The 20,678-nt window shown below is 40.4% G+C and overlaps 1 protein-coding gene across 1 annotated transcript in view; it reads left to right on the top strand.

The window, feature by feature from the left end:
• Positions 1 to 20,678, top strand: part of LOC126462349 (protein dopey-1 homolog) — a 345,125-nt gene that overhangs the window by 259,524 nt on the left and 64,923 nt on the right. The window contains exon 29 of the mRNA XM_050096065.1: positions 12,024 to 12,219. Within this exon, the coding sequence (XP_049952022.1) occupies positions 12,024 to 12,219 (196 nt within the window). The remainder of the gene's footprint in view (positions 1 to 12,023; positions 12,220 to 20,678) is intronic.

Raw genomic sequence — 20,678 nt, 5'->3', positions numbered from 1 at the left:
CATGCTGCAGGAGACCAACAGAAGATGTGGCAGTAACCACCACTACTGCCCTAGCAAAAGTAAATGTATAGCACCCAAGTGGGTAAAGGTGGCAAAAAGCTGTGAATTACTATCAGTTATCATATCGTGTCCTGCTGGTTGAGTCAACAACCGTCACTTTTTAATGTCAAATAAAACAGGGTTCTGAGTGTTACTTACAGGCTAACCCTCTCTGTAGCACTGTCTGCCAATCTAATTTCAGTAGCTCTCTTTAAAACTTAGTTAAAAATTTAGCCTTATCATACAAAATTATGCATCTCTTGGGAAGACAGTGCCCTGCCACTGCAGATTTATCAGCTCGGCATATCTTTGTTGATTGGTACAGATTGTTTTGCCTGTATATGATTTTCCACAGAAACGTTGGATTTTGTAAACACCGGGCATCCCCAATTCCAAGTCATCTCCTAATGAGTCCAGGAGCGCTCTAGTCTTGGCTGGCAGATGGAGTACACTTGTGATGATATATCTTTTTAAAATTCTTTCTGTTTATTTTTTTTTTTTTTAATATATGCCCCCAATGTATTGTAGAAAAGCCACTAATCTACATACATTTTCTAGTCATTTTGGCACATTTGTATGTGTAGCCATTCTGCTTCAACAATTGATCCAGGTCTTGTGTCAAGATTTCTACATCTGAGATGGCATTTGTCCTCTTTGCCAACATCCGCAGGACCCTAGTGTGTTATTTTGATGAATGGCAACTAGTTGCAGGCAGATACAACTCCATGTGCGTCAACTTGATGCTGGGGTTAAAGCAATTAAAGTGACCCAGAAAACAGTTTGGAATGTGTATTCCATTTGTACATATCAGAAATGTTGGTATAATTTAAAAAAAAAAAAAAAAACTGTTAAGTTTTAACCCTCGAGCAGATGTGCCATTATACATAACACAAGCAGGCATGCAGTGTACTTTGTACACATGTAAAGAATAGCTGTCTTTATGTTACCAAAGTTAAACAATTATAAAATAAACTTACATTATATTAGTTAAAACACTGTTTAAGTATACAATGAAAAAAATGTTCATTATATCACTCTCTTGTCGTGTACAAGTGTTGCTGCACACTGTAAGGGGTCCGTAGGCCCTTACTATAAGTTTTGCGACAGCACAGGTCGACAGGACAAACAATCGATAGTGTGCGTCGGGTGGCGAGAGCGAGAGCGAGTGTTGAGTCAGTAGTAGAGTGTGGTACGTGCTGCGGGCCGAGCCGGGTGGAGGTCTGTTGCTGGAATGCAAGACCGTACCGACAAAGGGAGTGGCCATCACCGTGGTTTAACCCCTTTGTGTTAAAAATATACGGGAAAGTGAAAAAGTATAATTAATAGAGTGATTCAGTGATATTTCAGTGCCGATATTTGTATTTTCGCGTCTACCGCGCCGGCATTATTTGGATTGCAGTGTTGGATTGCAGTGTTGGTTTACAGTGATTAAAATTTGCGTGTGACGATAATGAACAACGAAGAGGCCTGTGCTGAGATTAGCCGTTATTAATTTTGTACGACGAAGGCAGTGGCTGTCTCCTTACTTTGTGTTTTTGTGATGAATATAGGTCGTTGATTAATGAAGCTGTGTTGTTGTTCTTCTTGCCACCAGACATTTTATTATTACAGCATTCGAGAAGGACAAAATGGAATGTAACAACTCCGTAGCAGTCCAATCCAATTGCCAGCCCCATTAGGTACACGGTCACATTAGTTATTATCTATTTGGGCTGCTATCAGATCCCGATCGAGCGGGATAAGTCAGTAGATTAAACCGGAGTGTTACAACACTAGTGACCCATTCGGAGTATTAAATAGTGCAGTTGCATCAGATTTCTGCCAGCCTCTTATCTGATTACTAATTATCCCAAAGATATTTACCCCAATGTAGGATTACATTGCTAGCTCAGAATCAGGGTCATTTTCTTACACAGATCGTAAATTTTTTCTCACCTAGTTCTGTGGTTATTTTATATTACAGATGCTCGCTTAGATGTATGACAACACAACTTATCATTGTGTTAGCTGAAGCAGTAATGTAGGAATAAGTACAGGCTCACAGTTGTAAAACAACAATGGAATGTTACAAAACAATGTTTTTTTTGTGGTTGGTGTATTTTGTGCACAGACACACCCACTTAAAGGTTAAAAATGCCGGTCTCAGAGTGCTACCTTCAAAAACTTCCAAAAATAAATTGATGAATATGGGGGATGATGGGCTTCCCATAGTCATTTTGTTCAAAGAAATTGTCATGAAATAAACCATATTGTGGCAAAGCGTCGTCATTTCCAGGATTTCACTAATTATCATCAAGGACTCTTCAAGAGGATGAGTAAAGAGAGAGATTACATCAAAAGCTCACACCCAAATCCAAGGGACCAAGACATAAAGCCTTCAACAGCTGTATAACAACTGTGGAATTGGAAATGCGATTTTGATATCTTCTGACATGAAGTCTAAGAACAGAAGCTTGTAATGGGATATAGTGAACTTTTTTGTGAATTTTTGCCAAATATCTTGTTAGAATGGCAGCACGATGAAATTTTCCAAGCAACAAACTCTTTGTCAGAATGAAAGCATTTTCTGCTTTCTGTTCAGCTCGGTCATTCTGCAGTTGAAGGTATGCTGAGTCCTTGAGTAAAAGTTCCATTTTGCCCACATAATCATCCTGTGAAAGAAGAACTGTGGCATTACCTTTGTCCACTGATAGGGCAAATAAATCTGAATCTTCTCTGCTGCCCTTTTGACAGAGGAGAGATTGTTAAGGGGGAGGGGTTGAGCCATATGAAATCTCTTGCCTGATTTTTTCCTGCTGGGTCTGCAGGAAAGCTGGACACTGCTTGTTCCACCAAGCGAATAAATTCATTGCCGGAAGACTTCTGAAGTAAGAACAAAATTTAGGCCTTTCTTTGCACACTGATAGTGTGACTTCATATAGTTCTTTACTCATGAGGTTAATCATGATCCATCAGTGGGTATCATCATCGGATGTCATCAGTTAAGAACAAAAATGTTGAAACTTTGAAGATTACCTACTGATGGCGCTTCTGTGCACAGTTCGATAGTGCTGAAGGAGAGCAATCCCAAGGTGACATAGGATCGAGGAAGCCTGGTGTTTGGGAAATTGTATATAGACCAAAAATCTGCATCATTCAATACAGGTGCACTGAGCACACACATTTGATGCACTCTGAGAAATCTGCGGTGGCACGATGTCTTACCAAGGGACACAGAACCTTGTATGATAAGACACAACTGCTTGCCTCTGCATCTTGCTATTGAGAAAGTGTTTTAATGGAAGCTGTCAAGATAATACTGGCAGGCAGCATTATAAGTGGAGGTCAGGGTTATCCTTTTAAGTAAGACTTGGAACCCTGTTTTATTTGATGTTAAAAGACAATGGTCACTGACCTAGTCGGCAGAATATGTTGACAGTGATAACAGCAATTCATTGATTTTTTTTCCCAGCTGTCTCCACTGGGGCTCTGTACATTCACTTGCACTAGGGGGCAGCTGTGATGGTTTCTGGTGCATGGGCTCTTGGCCTTATGCACTTTTAAAAGGACTGTAATTTCATGGTATAAATCAGTTCCAGAGAGACAAGCATACAGTTGTATCACTCCGGATCGAATCTGCCCGGCGGATTAACGATGAGGGCTGATGTGCCAGCCAGCATGGATGTGGTTTTTAGGCGGTTTTCCACATCCCGCTAGGTGAATACCGTGCTGGTCCCCATGTTCCGCCTCAGTTACATGGCTCGCAGACATCTGAACACTTTCACACTATTCCATGGATTACACTCGACGCAGACAGCTGGGCTACACTGATTCTCTCCCGGGGGGTACGAGGTGGCGGCAGGAAGGCCATCCGGCCACCCCTTAAACATTAACATGCCAAATCCGATTAACGATGGCTGACCCTGCATAACTGTGGGACAAGGCTCGAGCGATAGAATGATTGTATGATCTGACATCAGAACCGAGACGAATACAATCAGATGGAGGTTCTTATTTGCAAATGAAAATGTCTCTAGGATGTATGTATGAAAGTCACTCCAAAAGAAATTCACACTTTTTTTTTACTTCAAAAATCCCACTTTTTTCTGAATCGTAGCTGCTCACAGAGGTCATAGAAACGTTCTTCCTATGTGTATACAAATTTAATTAAATCTGTTTCTGCAAGTCATGCTATTATGGCATTCCATCAAGACTGCTGCTGCACATGATGTTCCTCTGAGAAGCAATGTGCTGTTGTAGAGTTCGTATGTTGTGAGAACAATACAGTGACTAACTTTCACAAGAGATTAAAGAAGGTGTATGCAGACAGTACTGTTGATCACTGTACATTAGACAACCAGATTATCTGCTGAAAGTGGGTACGGCAATACTCGGGGCCTCCCGCACAACTGCAGCACGAGCACTCCACAGACTGCCAACAGAGTGATGTGTATTCTCGATCTGATTTTGGCCGACAAATGTATTGCAATGAATGAACTGTAAATCCGAGTGGGAGTAGGAGAAATGGGTGTGTGCAGAATATTGAGACAGTTGAAGTTGGAAAATGTTTGTGTAAGGTGGGTTCTGAGAATGTTTGCAGGAGCCTGTGTTGTAACTGCAACAGGAACGGTTGCACATTTGCCACAAACGAAAATGCGGTGGGACTGAACGAGAGTGGCCCGCGAACAAACAAGACGGTCAAACACGAATGGAAGGACAAGCACGACAGACAATCGAGCAAGACACCAAGATCAACAAAAAGTATTAAGCAAAGGGGTCACAAGAGATAATCCTACGAAATCGAAACAACGCCCACTCATAAATGGGAAGTAAGCACACGCAACATAAACACGATGTCTGTGAGTGAGATGTCAACCGACTCAACGCGAATACCAGACTGCCTCACTGAGTGAGTCAGCCGCCTTAATACATGACAGGGTATGTCACTATTGGCCGCTGGGACCACGTGCTCCACAGTGGTGATCTCACATTATACTCGGCCAGGAGCACATGCAGCCATGGCTTACGGCGTGACTGCTGCAGAGACCTCTAGTGGTCATCAAGTTCCATGTCATCTGGCATGGATTCGAAACCCGTGGCGCTCGGTACCAGAGCCAGTATACAGACCTTGTTTCCACAGTGGCATAAAGCAGTGGAAAGAGACAGACATTATGTGGATAAATGTCATTTCGTCTCTTGCGAATTTTTTGACATATGGTAGAAATATCAAAGGCATGTAAAATACATTGGGTGTTTGAAAAAGCTGTGCATTTATTTTGGAGTGACCCTTTTTCATGGGAGACATAAATTCCCAATTTTTTGAAGAGTGGCTTGGTGGATGCATGTGGTGACAATCTTGTCATGACCTTGACAAATAATTTTTGCATAGTAAGTTTTGGTTATTGACTGCAGAAAGGAATTCCACATAAAAGGATTGAATTCACATGAGCAAAATCTACTGTTCTAATGGTAGTCAAGTCACACCTTTGACAAAGAACTGGCATAGCAGAGGGTACTCCTGTTGCACAGCAGTTTATTTCCTCAACCCAAGGAACTTAATCTCACTGACCTGTTCATTTATTTTATTGTTTATGAGTAGTGACTATGTGTGTTGTATATTTCTTTGAGGTGCAGAAGACCATATGAACTGTTTTGTCCATATTAAGTAAGAGGTTGTTGTTATCGTATTTAACGGGTTATAAGATGCTATGGACTCCAAGGGACACCTTAATTTTTAAGCAGTTTTTTAAAAAAAAGAAATAACATTTCACCGCTCTTATTGATAGCTTGCAAAGCCAGAATAAAAAAGAAATACTTAGTTTACAAAACCGACGTGACCTTTAAAATCCTTGAAAATCGTCATCTGAACTTTCTTCCTCTTCTTTCTCCTCTTCCTCTTCATGATCATCAGTTTCCTCTTCATACATAAGATGGTCTTCACTGCTCCTCTTCATATGTAAGATGGTCTTCGCTGTCACTGAAATGCTAATTATGCCACACTTCTTGAAAAATTTAACACTTAATGTCTTCTCTCACTCTAGACCACAATGTGTTTTGTCCAGTGAGACACTTGTTTGATTGTAGGTTGTTTTAAAGCTCCCTTTGGCGTGAGTTCATACACTTTAGATGGTTTATTTATTGAGACATCAAGAGATTGCAGTTGTGAAGTAAGTTCTCCCAGAATAACAGCAAGCTGTGTATTTCCCTGTCTCAATTTCTCTTTCACAGAATTTTTCAAATGACTACTAAACTGATCTAGTGCAAGAAGAGAACTTTAATAAAGCACCTTTCCTTCTCCCCAACACTCCGTTAATCCATAATTTCGTAACAGCCTCATCCATCCTATTCTTGTCATGTAAGTGAACAACAATATCTGGCAGTATTTGAGAAAGTTTTGGCATTGGATTAAGTTTAGAGTTTTGCACCTTTTAAGGCAACAGCTATGTCCCTCGGCACATCAAATGGCAGAGATTTCCATCCATAGTCTCCATTTAGCCTAGTCCCACACTACTTTTTTTATGTTGAATAATAAAGTCATGGAAAGACAATATTCTCTCTTCATGCTCTTGTGGCATTTTCCAATATGTTTTGGTTTTGGTTTGCATGCTAAGTCCATGATGCATCATGAACGTATGGCACCAACCAACTCCACCCTTAAGTCTGTTAAGTTCCACAGTTGTTGTTGTTGTTGTTGTTGAGGTCTTCAGTCCTGAGACTGGTTTGAGGCAGCTCTCCGTGCTACTCTATCTTGTGCAAGCTTCTTCATCTCCCAGTACCTACTGCAGCCTACATCCTTCTGAATCTGCTTAGTGTATTCATCTCTTGGTCTCCCTCTACGATTTTTACCCTCCACGCTGCCCTCCAGTACTAAATTGGTGTTCCCTTGATGCCTCAGAACATGTCCTACCAACCGATCCCTTCTTCTAGTCAAGTTGTGCTACAAACTCCTCTTCTCCCCAATTCTATTTAATACCTCCTCATTAGTTATGTGGTCTACCCATCTAATCTTCAGCATTCTTCTGTAGCACCACATTTCGAAAGCTTCTATTCTCTTCTTGTCTAAATTATTTATCGTCCATGTTTCACTTCCATACATGGCTACACTCCATACAAATACTTTCAGAAACGACTTCCTAACACTTACATCAATACTCGATGTTAACAAAGAAACGTTTTCCTTGCCATTGCCAGTCTACATTTTATATCCTCTCTGCTTCGACCATCATCAGTTATTTTGCTCCCCAAATAGCAAAACTCCTTTACTACTTTAAGTGTCTCATTTCCTAATCTAATTCTCTCAGCATCACCCGACTTAATTCAACTACATTCCATTATCCTTGTTTTGCTTTTGTTGATTTTCATCTTATATCCTCCTTTCAAGACACTGTCCATTCCGTTCAACTGCTCTTCCAAGTCCTTTGCTGTTTCTGACAGAATTACAATGTCATTGGCGAACCTCAGAGTTTTTATTTCTTCTCCATGAATTTTAATACCTACTCCGAATTTTTCTTTTGTTTCCTTTACTGCTTTCTCAATATACAGACTGAATAACATAGGGGAGAAGCTACAACCCTGTCTCACTCCCTTCCCAACCATCGCTTCCCTTTGATGCCCCTCGACTCTTACAACTGCCATCTGGTTTCTGTACAAATTGTAAATAGCCTTTCGCTCCCTGTATTTTACCCCTGCCACCTTAAGAATTTGAAAGAGAGTATTCCAGTCAACATTGTCAAAAGCTTTCTCTAAGTCTACAAATGCTAGAAATGTAGGTTTGCCATTCCTTAATCTATTTTCTAAGATAAGTCGTAGGGTCAGTATTGCCTCACGTGTACCAACATTTCTGCGGAATCCAAACTGATCTTCGCCGACGTCTGCTTCTATCAGTTTTTCCATTCGTCTGTAAAGAATTCGCGTTAGTATTTTGCAGCTGTGGCTTATGAAACTGATAGTTCGGTAATTTTCACATCTGTCAACACCTGCTTTCTTTGGGATTGGAATTATTATATTCTTCTTGAAGTCTGAGGGTATTTCGCCTGTCTCATACATCTTGCTCACCAGATGGTAGAGTTTTGTCAGGACTGGCTCTCCCAAGGCTGTCAGTAGTTCCAATGGAATGTTGTCTACTCCCGGGGCCTTGTTTAGACTCAGGTCTTTCAGTGCTCTGTCAAACTCTTCACGCAGTATCATATCTCTCATTTCATCTTCATCTACATCCTCTTCCATTTCCATAATATTGTCCTCAAGTACATCGCCCTTGTATAGACCATCTATATACTCCTTCCACCTTTATGCTTTCCCTTCTTTGCTTAGAACTGGGTTTCCATCTGAGCTCTTGATATTCATGCAAGTGGTTCTCTTTCCTCCAAAGGTCTCTTTAATTTTCCTGTAGGCAGTATCTATCTTACCCCTAATGAGATAAGCCTCTACATCCTTACATTTGTCCTCTAGCCATCGCTGCTTAGCCATTTTGCACTTCCTGTCGATCTCATTTTTGAGACGTTTGCATTCCTTTTTGCCTGCTTCGCTTACTGCATTTTTGTATTTTCTCCTTTCATCAATTAAATTCAGTATCTCTTCTGTTACCCAAGGATTTCTGCTAGCCCTCGTCTTTTTATGTACTTGATCCTCTGCTGCCTTCACTATTTCATTCCTCAAAGCTACCCATTCTTCTTCTACTGTATTTCTTTCCCCTATTCCTGTCAATTGTTCCCTTATGCTCTCCCTGAAACTCTCTACAACCACTGGTTGTTTCAGTTTATCCAGGTCCCATCTCCTTCAATTCCCACCTTTTTGCAGTTTCTTCAGTTTTAATCTACAGTTCATAACCAATAGATTGTGGTCACAGTCCACATCTGCCCCTGGAAATGTTTTACAATTTAAAACCTGGTTCCTAAATCTCTGTCTTACCATTATATAATCTATCTGAAACCTTTTAGTATCTCCAGGGTTCTTCCATGTATACAAACTTCTTTTATGATTCTTGAACCAAGTGTTAGCTGTGATTAAGTTGTGCTCTGTGCAAAATTCTAACAGACGTCTTCCTCTTTCATTTCTTACCCCCAATCCATATTCACCTACTATGTTTCCTTCTCTCCCTTTTCCTACACTCGAATTCCAGTCACCCATGACTATTAAATTTTCGTCTCCCTTCACTACCTGAATAATTTCTTTTATCTCATCATACATTTCATCAATTTTTTCATCATCTGCAGAACTAGTTGGCATATAAACTTGTACTACTGTAGTAGATGTGGGCTTCGTGTCTATGTTGGCCACAATAATGCGTTCACTATGCTGTTTGTAGTAGCTTACCCGTACTCCTATTTTTTTATTCATTATTAAACCTACTCCTGCATTACCCCTATTTGATTTTGTATTTATAACCCTGTATTCACCTGACCAGAAGTCTTGTTCCTCCTGCCACCGAACTTCACTAATTCCCACTATATCTAACTTTAACCTATCCATTTCCCTTTTTAAATTTTCTAACCTACCTGCCCGATTAAGGGATCTGACATTCCACGCTCCGATCCGTAGAACACCAGTTTTCTTTCTCCTTATAACGACGTTCTCCTGAGTAGTCCCCGCCCGGAGATCCGAATGGGGGACTATTTTACCTCCGGAATATTTTACCCAAGAGGACACCATCATTGTTTAATCATAAGTAAAACTGCATGCTCTTGGGAAAAATTATGGCTGTAGTTTCCCCTTGCTTTCAGCCGTTTGCAGTACCAGCACAGCAAGGCCGTTTTGGTTAGTGTTACAAGGCCAGATCAGTCAATCATCCAGACTGTTGCCCCTGCAACTACTGAAAAGGCTGCTGCCCCTCTTCAGGAACCACACGTTTGTCTGGCATCTCAACAGATACCCCTCCGTTGTGGTTGCACCTACGGTACGGCTATCTGTGTCATTGAGGCATGCACGCGTCCCCGCCAACAGCAAGGTCAAAGTTCCGCAGTAGCACTAGGTTATTGGGATGTGTTTGAATCATTTTTGTATTAATTCCAATGCCATTTTGATGGTGCCCATGAATCCACTTAAGTACATCACCTTCTAGTTATGTCCATTTTGCATTCAGTCCTCTATTTGCACATTTAGTCTTCCTCACTTTTTTCCACCCAGTTCTTCTGTACTAGCTTGCCAATTGCAATTGGTTTTATTATGTTGGTCGAGGCCCGAAATGCCGCTCAGCTGCTCTGTTTCCATGTTGTTCTACATTGTGCTAATTCTTTCAGTTTATAGCCCACTATGGATATCTTTTTCTTTCCATTATGAAATTAGCTACTACCAAAAATATTGTACTGTTACTGATGATGAAAATCACTTTCAGTTCAAGTTCACTGGCACAATAGACTGCAGTGACGCACCATAGGCTATTCTGCGTTTGTGATAGTGGGGTGGGAGGGAGACAGTGTTAGCAAGCTTGTGAATACCCGCAACTCATGTTCATCGCATTGGTGCACTGCTGCCACCAGTTGATTCCAATGTTGCCAGATAGAGATAGGTGTCCTGTGGCATGAAATATACGGCCTTTTTTAAGACCGTTGGGAATTTTTAAACCAAATGCTGGACATTTTTATGTTAATTTTGATTGTAAGATTGCCTTGTAATCCATAAAATAGGTATAGACCATGGTGATAGGAAGGGCATCCAGCTGCCTTCTGTCCCTAACATTGCCAAATCCAGAATAACATGCCAACCCCATTAACACACATGATAAGGCCAGGAAAAAAATCGTAGAGCCATTGCAAACATGTTAGGTAGATCCTACTTCAGTAAGAAGCTATAACTACAATATTCTCCTGTTGTATAATGTAACAGAGATACATGTATTTTTCCCTGCTGAACTTAGAAAAGATATAAGGAAGTGAAAGTGTTCTGGCCCAAGCCTATAACGTAATGTTTTAATGTAATTTCAGATAAAGTGGTCACAATTTGAAGCAACTTGCATAACCTTTTTACTACTTACACAACACATCATATAACAAGTATCCATTGATATGTCGACAATGGTACAAAAGATAAGATTAGATTCAGTTTTTGTTCCATGGAATCAAAAATGGAATGATTCTCGTGGATATGAAACATGTCAAAGTATAACATAAAACATTTGAATATAATACTTACTACCCTGATCATTTGTCGGGAGATAGTCAAAATAGGTTAATACAATGTAGTAAACTGGAACAGCTAATATTTATAGAATTAACACACTGCCAGAATGAAACACTGCTTTGCACTATTAATAAATTTATCCTACACTAAATACCTAATCTTGACTTGTGACCAAGTGTTGCCAAAACTGAAATCTAACAGATATTTTTATTTAAGTCTCTGTTAAAGGCATCTATTCTCATACACAACAGTAATCAAAGAAAGAGAAATAAAGCAAAGTTGTGGAAGTATAGGCATATTAGGATAAAATTTTACTCTAGTATCTGTGGGTACTTGTTATTTTTTGTGTGTTCTGTTTGTGTAGTGAAACTGTTATGCGAGTTGCTTCAAACTGTGACCAATTTATTTTAAATTCTATCAAAACAATAGGTTATGGGCTTGGCCCAGAACACTTTCATTTTGTTATATCTTCTCTACCCCTAACCTGTGAAGGATAAATTCATATGACACCTGACAAAAATGTTTTCTGAGTGTCATACCATGCCATAATGGAAAAAACTATACTGGTCAAACCAACGTTTCAGTCCCAGTGCCCTTCTTCTGGGTCTACTGGGCCATCAGTGGACCCAGAAGGAGGTCACTATAACAGTGGTTGAAATGTTGGTTTCTCAAATATAGTTTTTAAAATTATGATGCATGATGATACTCAGAAAACTTTTATGTCAACTGACTCTGGCTGTTAAAGCCAGTGCAATTATATCATATGATATCGTCTTCCACAATTCATATCTTAAACTGTGTTGATAATTGCTATATTCTTATGTATAAAAATAAATTTTACTGACACGTGTCACACAAATTGGTGAAATAAAGATCTCATATGCTCACAGAACGGCTTGCTGAAAGCCTGCGGTTGCCACAAGTGGTTCCATCAGTCCAGGCACAAGTGTTTCTATGCTTCCGAGTGCTGTTGCTGCGAATGTCACCGCAACATGTAACGTCATTGTGGCCAGTGATTGTCAGTGAACTAGTCCAAGTGTTCCTGCACATTGAACAGGAGCTTAGTACTGACACTGAGCAATTCAGGTTTGTTTTTACTCTCATATTCCCACATTATTCTTATACTGTTGATTTTCATAACAATTTATGTACATCGTTTTGATGCTGACAGATCCATCAGTTGTCAGTATACTTTATGTAATATGTAAAAATGTTAATTCAATTGCTGAATGGGTGTGTAACTTCAGCATAAGTGCCAGTGACTGCTCAAGCAATATTTGAACAAGATATTGATGTAGTGGAGTGAGGGGGTATGTGTCATAAAATTTGCAGATAAATGTGGCATGGGTATTTATTTTGCCTATTTTCTGTTAGAAACAGAAAAAAATGAACTGTGTTTGTAGTGCAATATCGAAGGGAAAAAAAATCATTTCCATGTATTTGTGAAAACACCTTTGAAATTGTGAAACAGCTTTGCATATCTACAACACGATCTTGTAAATATCTCTAAGGCAACGCCTCGTCATAGCTCTGTAGATGGCTGTTGTTTTCAATTACAGCCATATGCGTTTTGCAGTTGAAAGCTGTCAAAAATTCTGCCAGGTGTTAGAGATTTCCTTAATTTGACTCGACTGTAGGAGTGTCTCAGTTGTAAAGACCAAATGTATTAAAACTTCATGTAAGATGTGCATTTTTTCATAAATCTCTGTATTTATGACATCATATCTATTGAACGATGTATTGGACAGTGATGTATTTGTATAGATACATTTTGTGGCGTGTGTGGTTACAGTCTGCGAAATATTTTGCATATAGATTTAGTGAGAAAGAAGTAATAAATTTAAATGTCATGCACAGTGCAGCAGAGTTCACACATCTGAATGTTTATGATGTGGTATCTCCTGAACTCTGTATGGTACCATGATATAATTATGTAGGTGCTTTTAGCAGCATATGTGGATATTGTCTGTCAAATCTATTGCAAATAAATTTTATAGCACGGACGTAATAAATTTTAATATCATGTATGATATGGCAGTTTTCATGCACCTCATTTTTTATAAAGCCATATCTCCTGCACTGTGATAGATAGGTGGTTCTTAGCCTGACAGCTATTGTTGCCGGGTAGGTGGTTATAACCCCAACAATGATAGTTTCCTGATGATGGTAAGGGATATGTGTACCAAGTTTGGTTGAAATAGATACAGTGGTTTAAGAGGAGATGTGAATCTCTCTCTCTCTCTCTCTCTCTCTCTCTCTCTCTCTCTCACACACACACACACACACACACACACACACACACACACACACACACACCTTTTTGTAATTTGTATGGTTGCATTCTTTGATGGTCTAACATTTTTCCATAAAGATATATAATAGGAAGCAACATAAGTAGCATTTGTAGCTTTGCTACAGCTGAGAAGGAAACCTGAGGGGTGTCAAAATGGAAAGCGTGAACAGTTGTCCAAGACATGGTAGGATCAACAGTAGGGGTGAGAAATATAAGCTCATGCCTTGAGAAGCTCAAGTAATTCTCAGAGAGACTCTCAAGAAGATGAGAAAAATTTTCGTGTCACAGCTTTGCAGTACACTAAGAACAATATGTTTTACTACCTGCCCATTGTGGCTACAGGCTGAGTCATAAACGGAGGCTTTGCCTTGTCATGCAGTCTAACACATTTTCAGTCTGTCAGTCTGCAACACATCCACAGAAAAGAAATCATGTCATTCCACTTGAATGTAATCATTTGAGTGAAGTAAATAGGAAAGATCTGTATACATTAGTGAGCACCTTTTTTAAATATAGGTTTGCATTGCTGGTTAATGATTTAAATGTGTAAGGTTTAATTCTATATGACCATTTTATATGTTTTGCCACTTGAAAATCTGGAATGAAGCCCTTCCAGACCTGTGTGATCAAATGATAAGCTGCTCGAAATAAGAAGCAGTAACGCTAATGTGAGAGCAACTGAAGTGGGATCAGCCACATGACATTTATTTATTTTTATTAAATACTGATGTATTAACACGTATTGATGGCCACCAGTCATATCATAAAACCAAATTGTGATATTCAGTGTACCAACCAGCTGCCATCTGCAAATACAAGCTGAACTACTGAGATACCAGAGCTGTCACCCCTATATGAACCACAGAAGACGCCCAGTCTTGCTCCAGAAGCTACCAGTGCTGCTCCTTACCACAGCACACGTTCAGCGTCACTGGTGATGAATGTTGGAAGGATTTATATACAATAATTAAAGACAGTTGCCTGTTGTTAAAATGGTGTTCCACATTTCAGTTGATGAGATACCTTTCTAAAGACACTATCCCAATACTGAGATGTGAAAACTAATTTGTGTGCCCTGATATACTATCCAGCATCCCTGTGTTACACAAGGCTCAATCATGGTGAAATTTCCTGTTGTTGAAGCCTTGTGGGGAACTGCTATGAAAGTGTCATTGCAGGGCTGCAGAGTTTTATACACACTAGGTATCCTTAGTCCCAAATAGTTCTTAAGAGAACCAAGGAGCAGGAGATTAGGTATTTCCTCAGGTGTTCAGTTTCTTTTCACATGCTGTCAGTATGCTCTTTGTACCAGCATCCTAGGAACTCTACTGCATTCACACAGCAGATGACAGCTTGTTGCTTGTAGTTACCAGTCAGTGCGCATGGATTTGTGGTAAATTTTGTGTTAAAGAATTCCATTGTTCCTTTTGTAAACCAATACATCCAAGAAAGGGAGCTTTCCATCTTTTCAACTTCCATCATGAACTTAATGCTGGGACGAAGAGAAGTTTTCCAGGAACCATTAAGAGGTACCACTCCAGGTGACCAGACAATGAAGGTATCATCAAAACTCCAAAAACAGGTTGGTTTCAAAGCTGCCTTCATCATTCTCAAAATATTCCCTAAATAAGTTTGTAAAACTGAGAGATGAATGGCTTCCCATGTAGAATGATAGACTTCAGTCTCTTAGTTTGTTCAAAAACACAATCATTAAGCAAAACATATGTTGATATCAGCACATGATGGCAGAGTTATATTGTTTCCATATAAAGTTTTCCACTAAAAAACTGTGGGACTCCTTAAGTGGAATGCTAATGAAAAGACAGGCAACATAAAAACTGACTGGAAGTTCTAATTCATCCAGGTTTAGTGATTTCAGCCACCATATGAATGCCATGGCATTGGAAATATGGTGATCACATTTTCTTACGAAAGAAAGAAGGACCTTCATTAAATATTTCAGTGAGTTGGAATGGATACCCACAGAGTACTGACAGTGGCACATAATGGCATCATTCTTTGTGGATTTTCTGCACGCCATTTAATCTTGGTGAACCAACCACACCCCTATGACTTTTCTGGATTACATCTTCAGGCAGCAGGCTCTTTTTCAAAAGTGAGACAATTTTACAATTTATCCCATCAGTGGAGTTGGCCTGCTTTTGAAAAAGATTGAGAAGAGCATTGAGTGTATATTAATTACCTTAACTGACAATGGAAACTGATATAGCATTCTACAGTAGGATGTTATGTAGCTTAAATCTAGTAATTTGAGTCTCACCCACTAAGCTCACAGACACGATTTCAGCTTGTGCTGTTTCCAAAACTTAGCTCACGTGTACTTAGAAGCAAGAGAAAGAAAATATAAGTTATGTTCCTAAAACAGAAAGGCCAGCTGTAGGAAGCATAATGCAAAGTCTCCTCTGCACTGTTTACCGGCAATTACTGTTTTTATTTATTTTTTATTTATTGCACCATAAAACATTTTTACACTTCCCATACGTTATTACCGAGCAAGGTGGCGCAGTGGTTAGACACTGGACTCGTATTCGGGAGGACGATGGTTCGATCCCGCATCCGGCCATCCTGATTTAGGTTTTCTGTGATTTCCCTAAATCACTCCAGCCAAATGCTGGGATGGTTCCTTTGAAAGGGCACGGCCGACTTCCTTCCCCATTCTTCCCTAATCCGTTGAGACCGATGACCTCGCTGTCTGGTCTCCTTCCCCAAACAACCCCCAACCCCCCATACATTATTAACAGGTATGTAAATCAGTCCAGAAGGTTTCTTTGTTTTTAGGTACTTTCTTGTGACCTGCTAATTTTAGCAATTTCTTTGCAGTTTAGACAGGGCCATTTTAATTCAGTCACAAAAGAAACTGCACATTTCCTTATTAAGTCAAATACATAGGGTCCTACCATCAAAATGAGTCAAGTATCTGTATTGGAAAAGTTGTTGCTGGTATGCTTATTTAATTCAGAAACATTCAGACATACAGTAGCAACAACAAGAAAAGGTAGTTACAATTTTGGCAATCTCATTAAGTGCCGGAGTTCTGAAGACAATACAAGGGGGAGAAAAAAAAATGTTAGACATAACCTTGCGTGCTTGGAACTAACTATGGAAAATCCAGGATAGATAATACTGGAACTAACTGTGCTAAAATAAAGTTCATGATTCCTTGTCTTGGGCTCTGGCACAACTTTATCACCTTCACAGTGCTCTCCATTATAGAAGGATAGTTCATTAATCAAACAGACAAATCAACATAAAGCAAGAATGGTTTGTTAAATTAATACTGTTTTTTTGGCTCACATTGTGAAAAGTTTTCTTATCCTCTCAGGAAAGAATTCTTTGCCATGACCTCAAAGTTTATTTTGTACTTTCTTCTTTTTCTCTTTCTTTCCATTGAGTTGGTGCCATGCAAAGCTTCGTTTTTTCAACTAAACAATAGAAATCTGAAGGGTCAGAGACAGGGCAGACCATGGGCACTCCATAAGCTGAATAACATGACCTTACTAGTCAATCGTTATATTTTGAATTTCTTTCATACAAGCAATTCATGGTGTTTCTGCTACATGCTTTGATGCTTGGGCTTTCCACTGGATGCGTCTAAATCCTTCCTTTGATGCGTAGACATTTAGAGGCGAAAGCAACAGGTTATTCAGATCCATCGGCGTATTGGCGTACTAGGACCATGCTAAGGCTGTAGAGTGAGGTGTCAGTCGCCAACACAATGTTCTGGTCCAAAGAGAATGTAGCTAAACAAGGGGCTGAGAGTAGCTTGGATTTCAACATTTGAAAAGCATATTTGCAAACCAGAATCCAGCAAAAAAATACATCATTGCGTAACAAGGTGTGCAATGATAGTACCTTGTCTTCCTAGGAAGGCCTGAAGCTCCTTCATGGACTAGGAGTGAGGCATAGACATAACAATGGAGATGTGGTCTGGAAGATGGCAAACCCCACAACATTAGACCTCGAACCCCAAAAAAACAATAGAATATTGAAAAACTTTTTTTTTTGCGAGGTTACATCGTAAGGCTGCAGACTGTAAGACAGAAAACAAAGTGCGCAAATTTTTCAAGTGATCATCTGTGGAGGAGCCCGTAACAACAATATCATCAAGATAATTAATGCAACCGGGGCAGGCACAGTCATTTGCTCTAAAAATTGTTGGAAAATAGCGAGGATGCTAGCCACACTAAAAGGAAGGTGCAAATACTGATAGAGACCAAAAGGAGTATCCAAAACCAGAACTCGCTGAACCTCTTCGTTCATAGGAAGCTGCAGATACACTTTAGGTAGATCAATTTTAGAACAGTACTGGCCACCCAATATTTTCACCAATAGTTCCTCCCAGTGTCGGAGAGGATACATATCCATGATTGAATGTGCATTGACAGTAGTACTGAAGTTGCTACAGAGGTGAAGTTTCCCCAACAGCTTCCGAATTACAACTAGTGGAGATAAACATTCACTAGCCAAAACAGTTTGCTTCACCACTCGAAATTGAAGTCTGTCCAATTCTGCTTTCACTTGATCTTTCAGGGAAACAGGAGTAAGACACGCAAAACAAAATCAAGGCTGAACTGTGGATTTCAAAAAAATATGAGTAGAAAAATTCAGAACACACCCTATATGTTCTGAACACAAGTCTGTAAACACCTCACGCAATGTTTCCAATTGAGAATATGGTACCTGATCGGACACCAGATGAATTACATCAATGATAGAAAATCCAAATGCTTGAAATGTGCCCATCACAGACAAGTTCTCAACACTGGCATCAACAACCACCAAAAATGTAATGGAATGAACCACTGACTTGTAAGAGGCAGATGCTGTAAATTGTCCCAACAGCACTATCTTCTGTTTGTTATAACTGACCAGCTTCTGTGAGACTGCTGTAAGTGGTGGCGGGCCGAAACTCACACAGACTTGAGAATTCAATAATGTCACTGCAGCACCTGTGTCGACCTAAACGTAACTCGATAAACAACTTGGAGATGTCAGAAGCATTGAAGTCACACAGTTTACTTCCATGTCCATATCCTGAGCAACCTTCAGCAAATGGCACATGGAGGTGATGTGGCCTTTCTCCTGGCAAGCATTACAAGTAGCTCATTGCTTAGGGCATGTTGAATGTTTGTGCTGGGCAAAACGAAGAAAAAAATTGAAGCAGAGAATTCTGATCATATGACAGTTGCAGCTGCTTGGATCGGCCTTATTCTGCTCGCTGCTGCTGCCACTTCCTTGTGCAAGCTATCTGTCGTCCCAGTGAGCACATCTTGTGACACTACTGCATCACCTCACACTTCAATTTTGTCACCCGCTGCCTGAGAAACTTCAAAAGATTATGCTATTTACAACTCGTGCTCATAAAATAAGGATAATGGCAGAATGTGGTGCCACACAACATGGTACTACACAAAACTGGCACTAATAGCATAGGCACATAGGGAACACACACGACACAGATCTGCAAGCCCACGGTATTGGTGATAAGTTGAGAAAACCGTCTCGAAACACATGTGCTACAAAATGCCACTGTTTCCTGCACATGTACCCCGACATCAATATGGAATATGACCACCATGCACATGTACACAGGCCACATAACAGGTTGGCATACTCTGGATCAGGTGGTTGAGCAGCTGCTGGGGCATAGCCTCCCATTCTTGCACCAGTGCCTGTCAGAGCTCCTGAAGTGTCCTAGGGGTATGAAGACGTGCAGCGATACATCGACCGAGAGCATCCCAGACATGCTCGATGGGGTTTAGGTCTGGAAAACAGGCAGGCCACTCCATTCGCCTGATATCTTCTGTTTCAAGGTACTCCCCAGAATGGTAGCTCGGTGGGGCCGTGCGTTATCACCCATCAGGAGGAAGGTGGGACCCACTGTACCCCTGAAAAGGCAGACATACTGGTGCAAAATGACGTTCCATTACACCTGACCTGTTACAGTTCCTCTGTCAAAGACATGTAGGGGTGTACATGCACCAATCATAATCTCACCCCACACCATCAAACCATGACCTCCATACAGATCCCTTTCAAGGACATTAAGGGGTTGGTATCTGATTCCTGGTTCACACCATATGAAAACCTGGCGAGAATAACTGTTCAGACTATACCTGGACTCGTCCGTGAACATAACCTGGGACCACTGTTCCAATGATCATGTACTGTATTCTTGACACTAGGCTTTACGGTCTCTCCTGTGACAATGGGTCAGTGGAATGCATCTTGCAGGTCTCTGGGCAAATAAACCATGTCTGTTCAGTCGTCTGTAGACTGTGTGTCTCGAGACAACTGGGGAGACAACTGTTCCAGTGGCTGCAGTAAGGTCTCGAGCAAGGCTACCTGCAGTACTTCGTGGCCAACTGTGGGCACTGATGATGAGATATCGGTCTTCTTGTGGTGTTGTACACTGTGGATGTCCCATACTGTAGTGCCAGGACATGTTTCCTGTCTGCTGGAATCATTGCCATAATCTTGAGACCCAACTTTGTGGCACACGGAGGGCCCGTGCTACGACCTGGCGTGTTTGACCAGCCTCCAGTAGCCCTAATATCTCTACCCCTCATAACGTCATCAATATGTGTTCTTTGAGCCATTTTCAACACACAGTCACCATTAGCACGTCTGAAAACGTTTGCACACTTACTTGCTGCACCGTACTCTGACATGCACCAATACACCTCTGTGTATGTGGACTGCTGTCAGCACCATCACACAATGACCGCAAGTCAAATGCACCACATGGTCATACCCCGAGGTGATTTAAACCCGCAAACTGCCCACCAGAGCATTGTTTCACCATGTATCAGCTTTATCCTTAATTTATGAACACGAGTGTAGATAAATCATTAATGTTAAGTCTTACAGTTTCTACTAACCAGGAATAGTTCACTGGCAATGCTGGAGAAATTTGTTGGAGAAACTGAGTTTGAAGGTATAAATACAATTGTTTAAGAGATCTTTTGTTCATTCACTCATAGCTGTGCATTAAAACTGTGCAGGATGAGGACTTGTGTGGCAATTACGTAGATGTGTATTGATTGGTTTCCAAGAGAAACTACTTCTTCCCCTTGCATTGCATTGGCTGTTTCTAACTACTCTGCTCATAATGATATTGTATAAATTATTATGTTCCCACATGCCTAAATGCAAATCAGTTTGCTGTGAATCCACCTGCTGCTAGTGTATTATAATCAGATAACTTCTACAATGGGAAGAGGATACACAT

The sequence above is a fragment of the Schistocerca serialis genome, chromosome 1, assembly GCF_023864345.2.
Source record: "Schistocerca serialis cubense isolate TAMUIC-IGC-003099 chromosome 1, iqSchSeri2.2, whole genome shotgun sequence".
Lineage (NCBI taxonomy): Eukaryota > Metazoa > Arthropoda > Insecta > Orthoptera > Acrididae > Schistocerca > Schistocerca serialis.
This window is presented reverse-complemented; position numbering and strand designations above follow the sequence as displayed.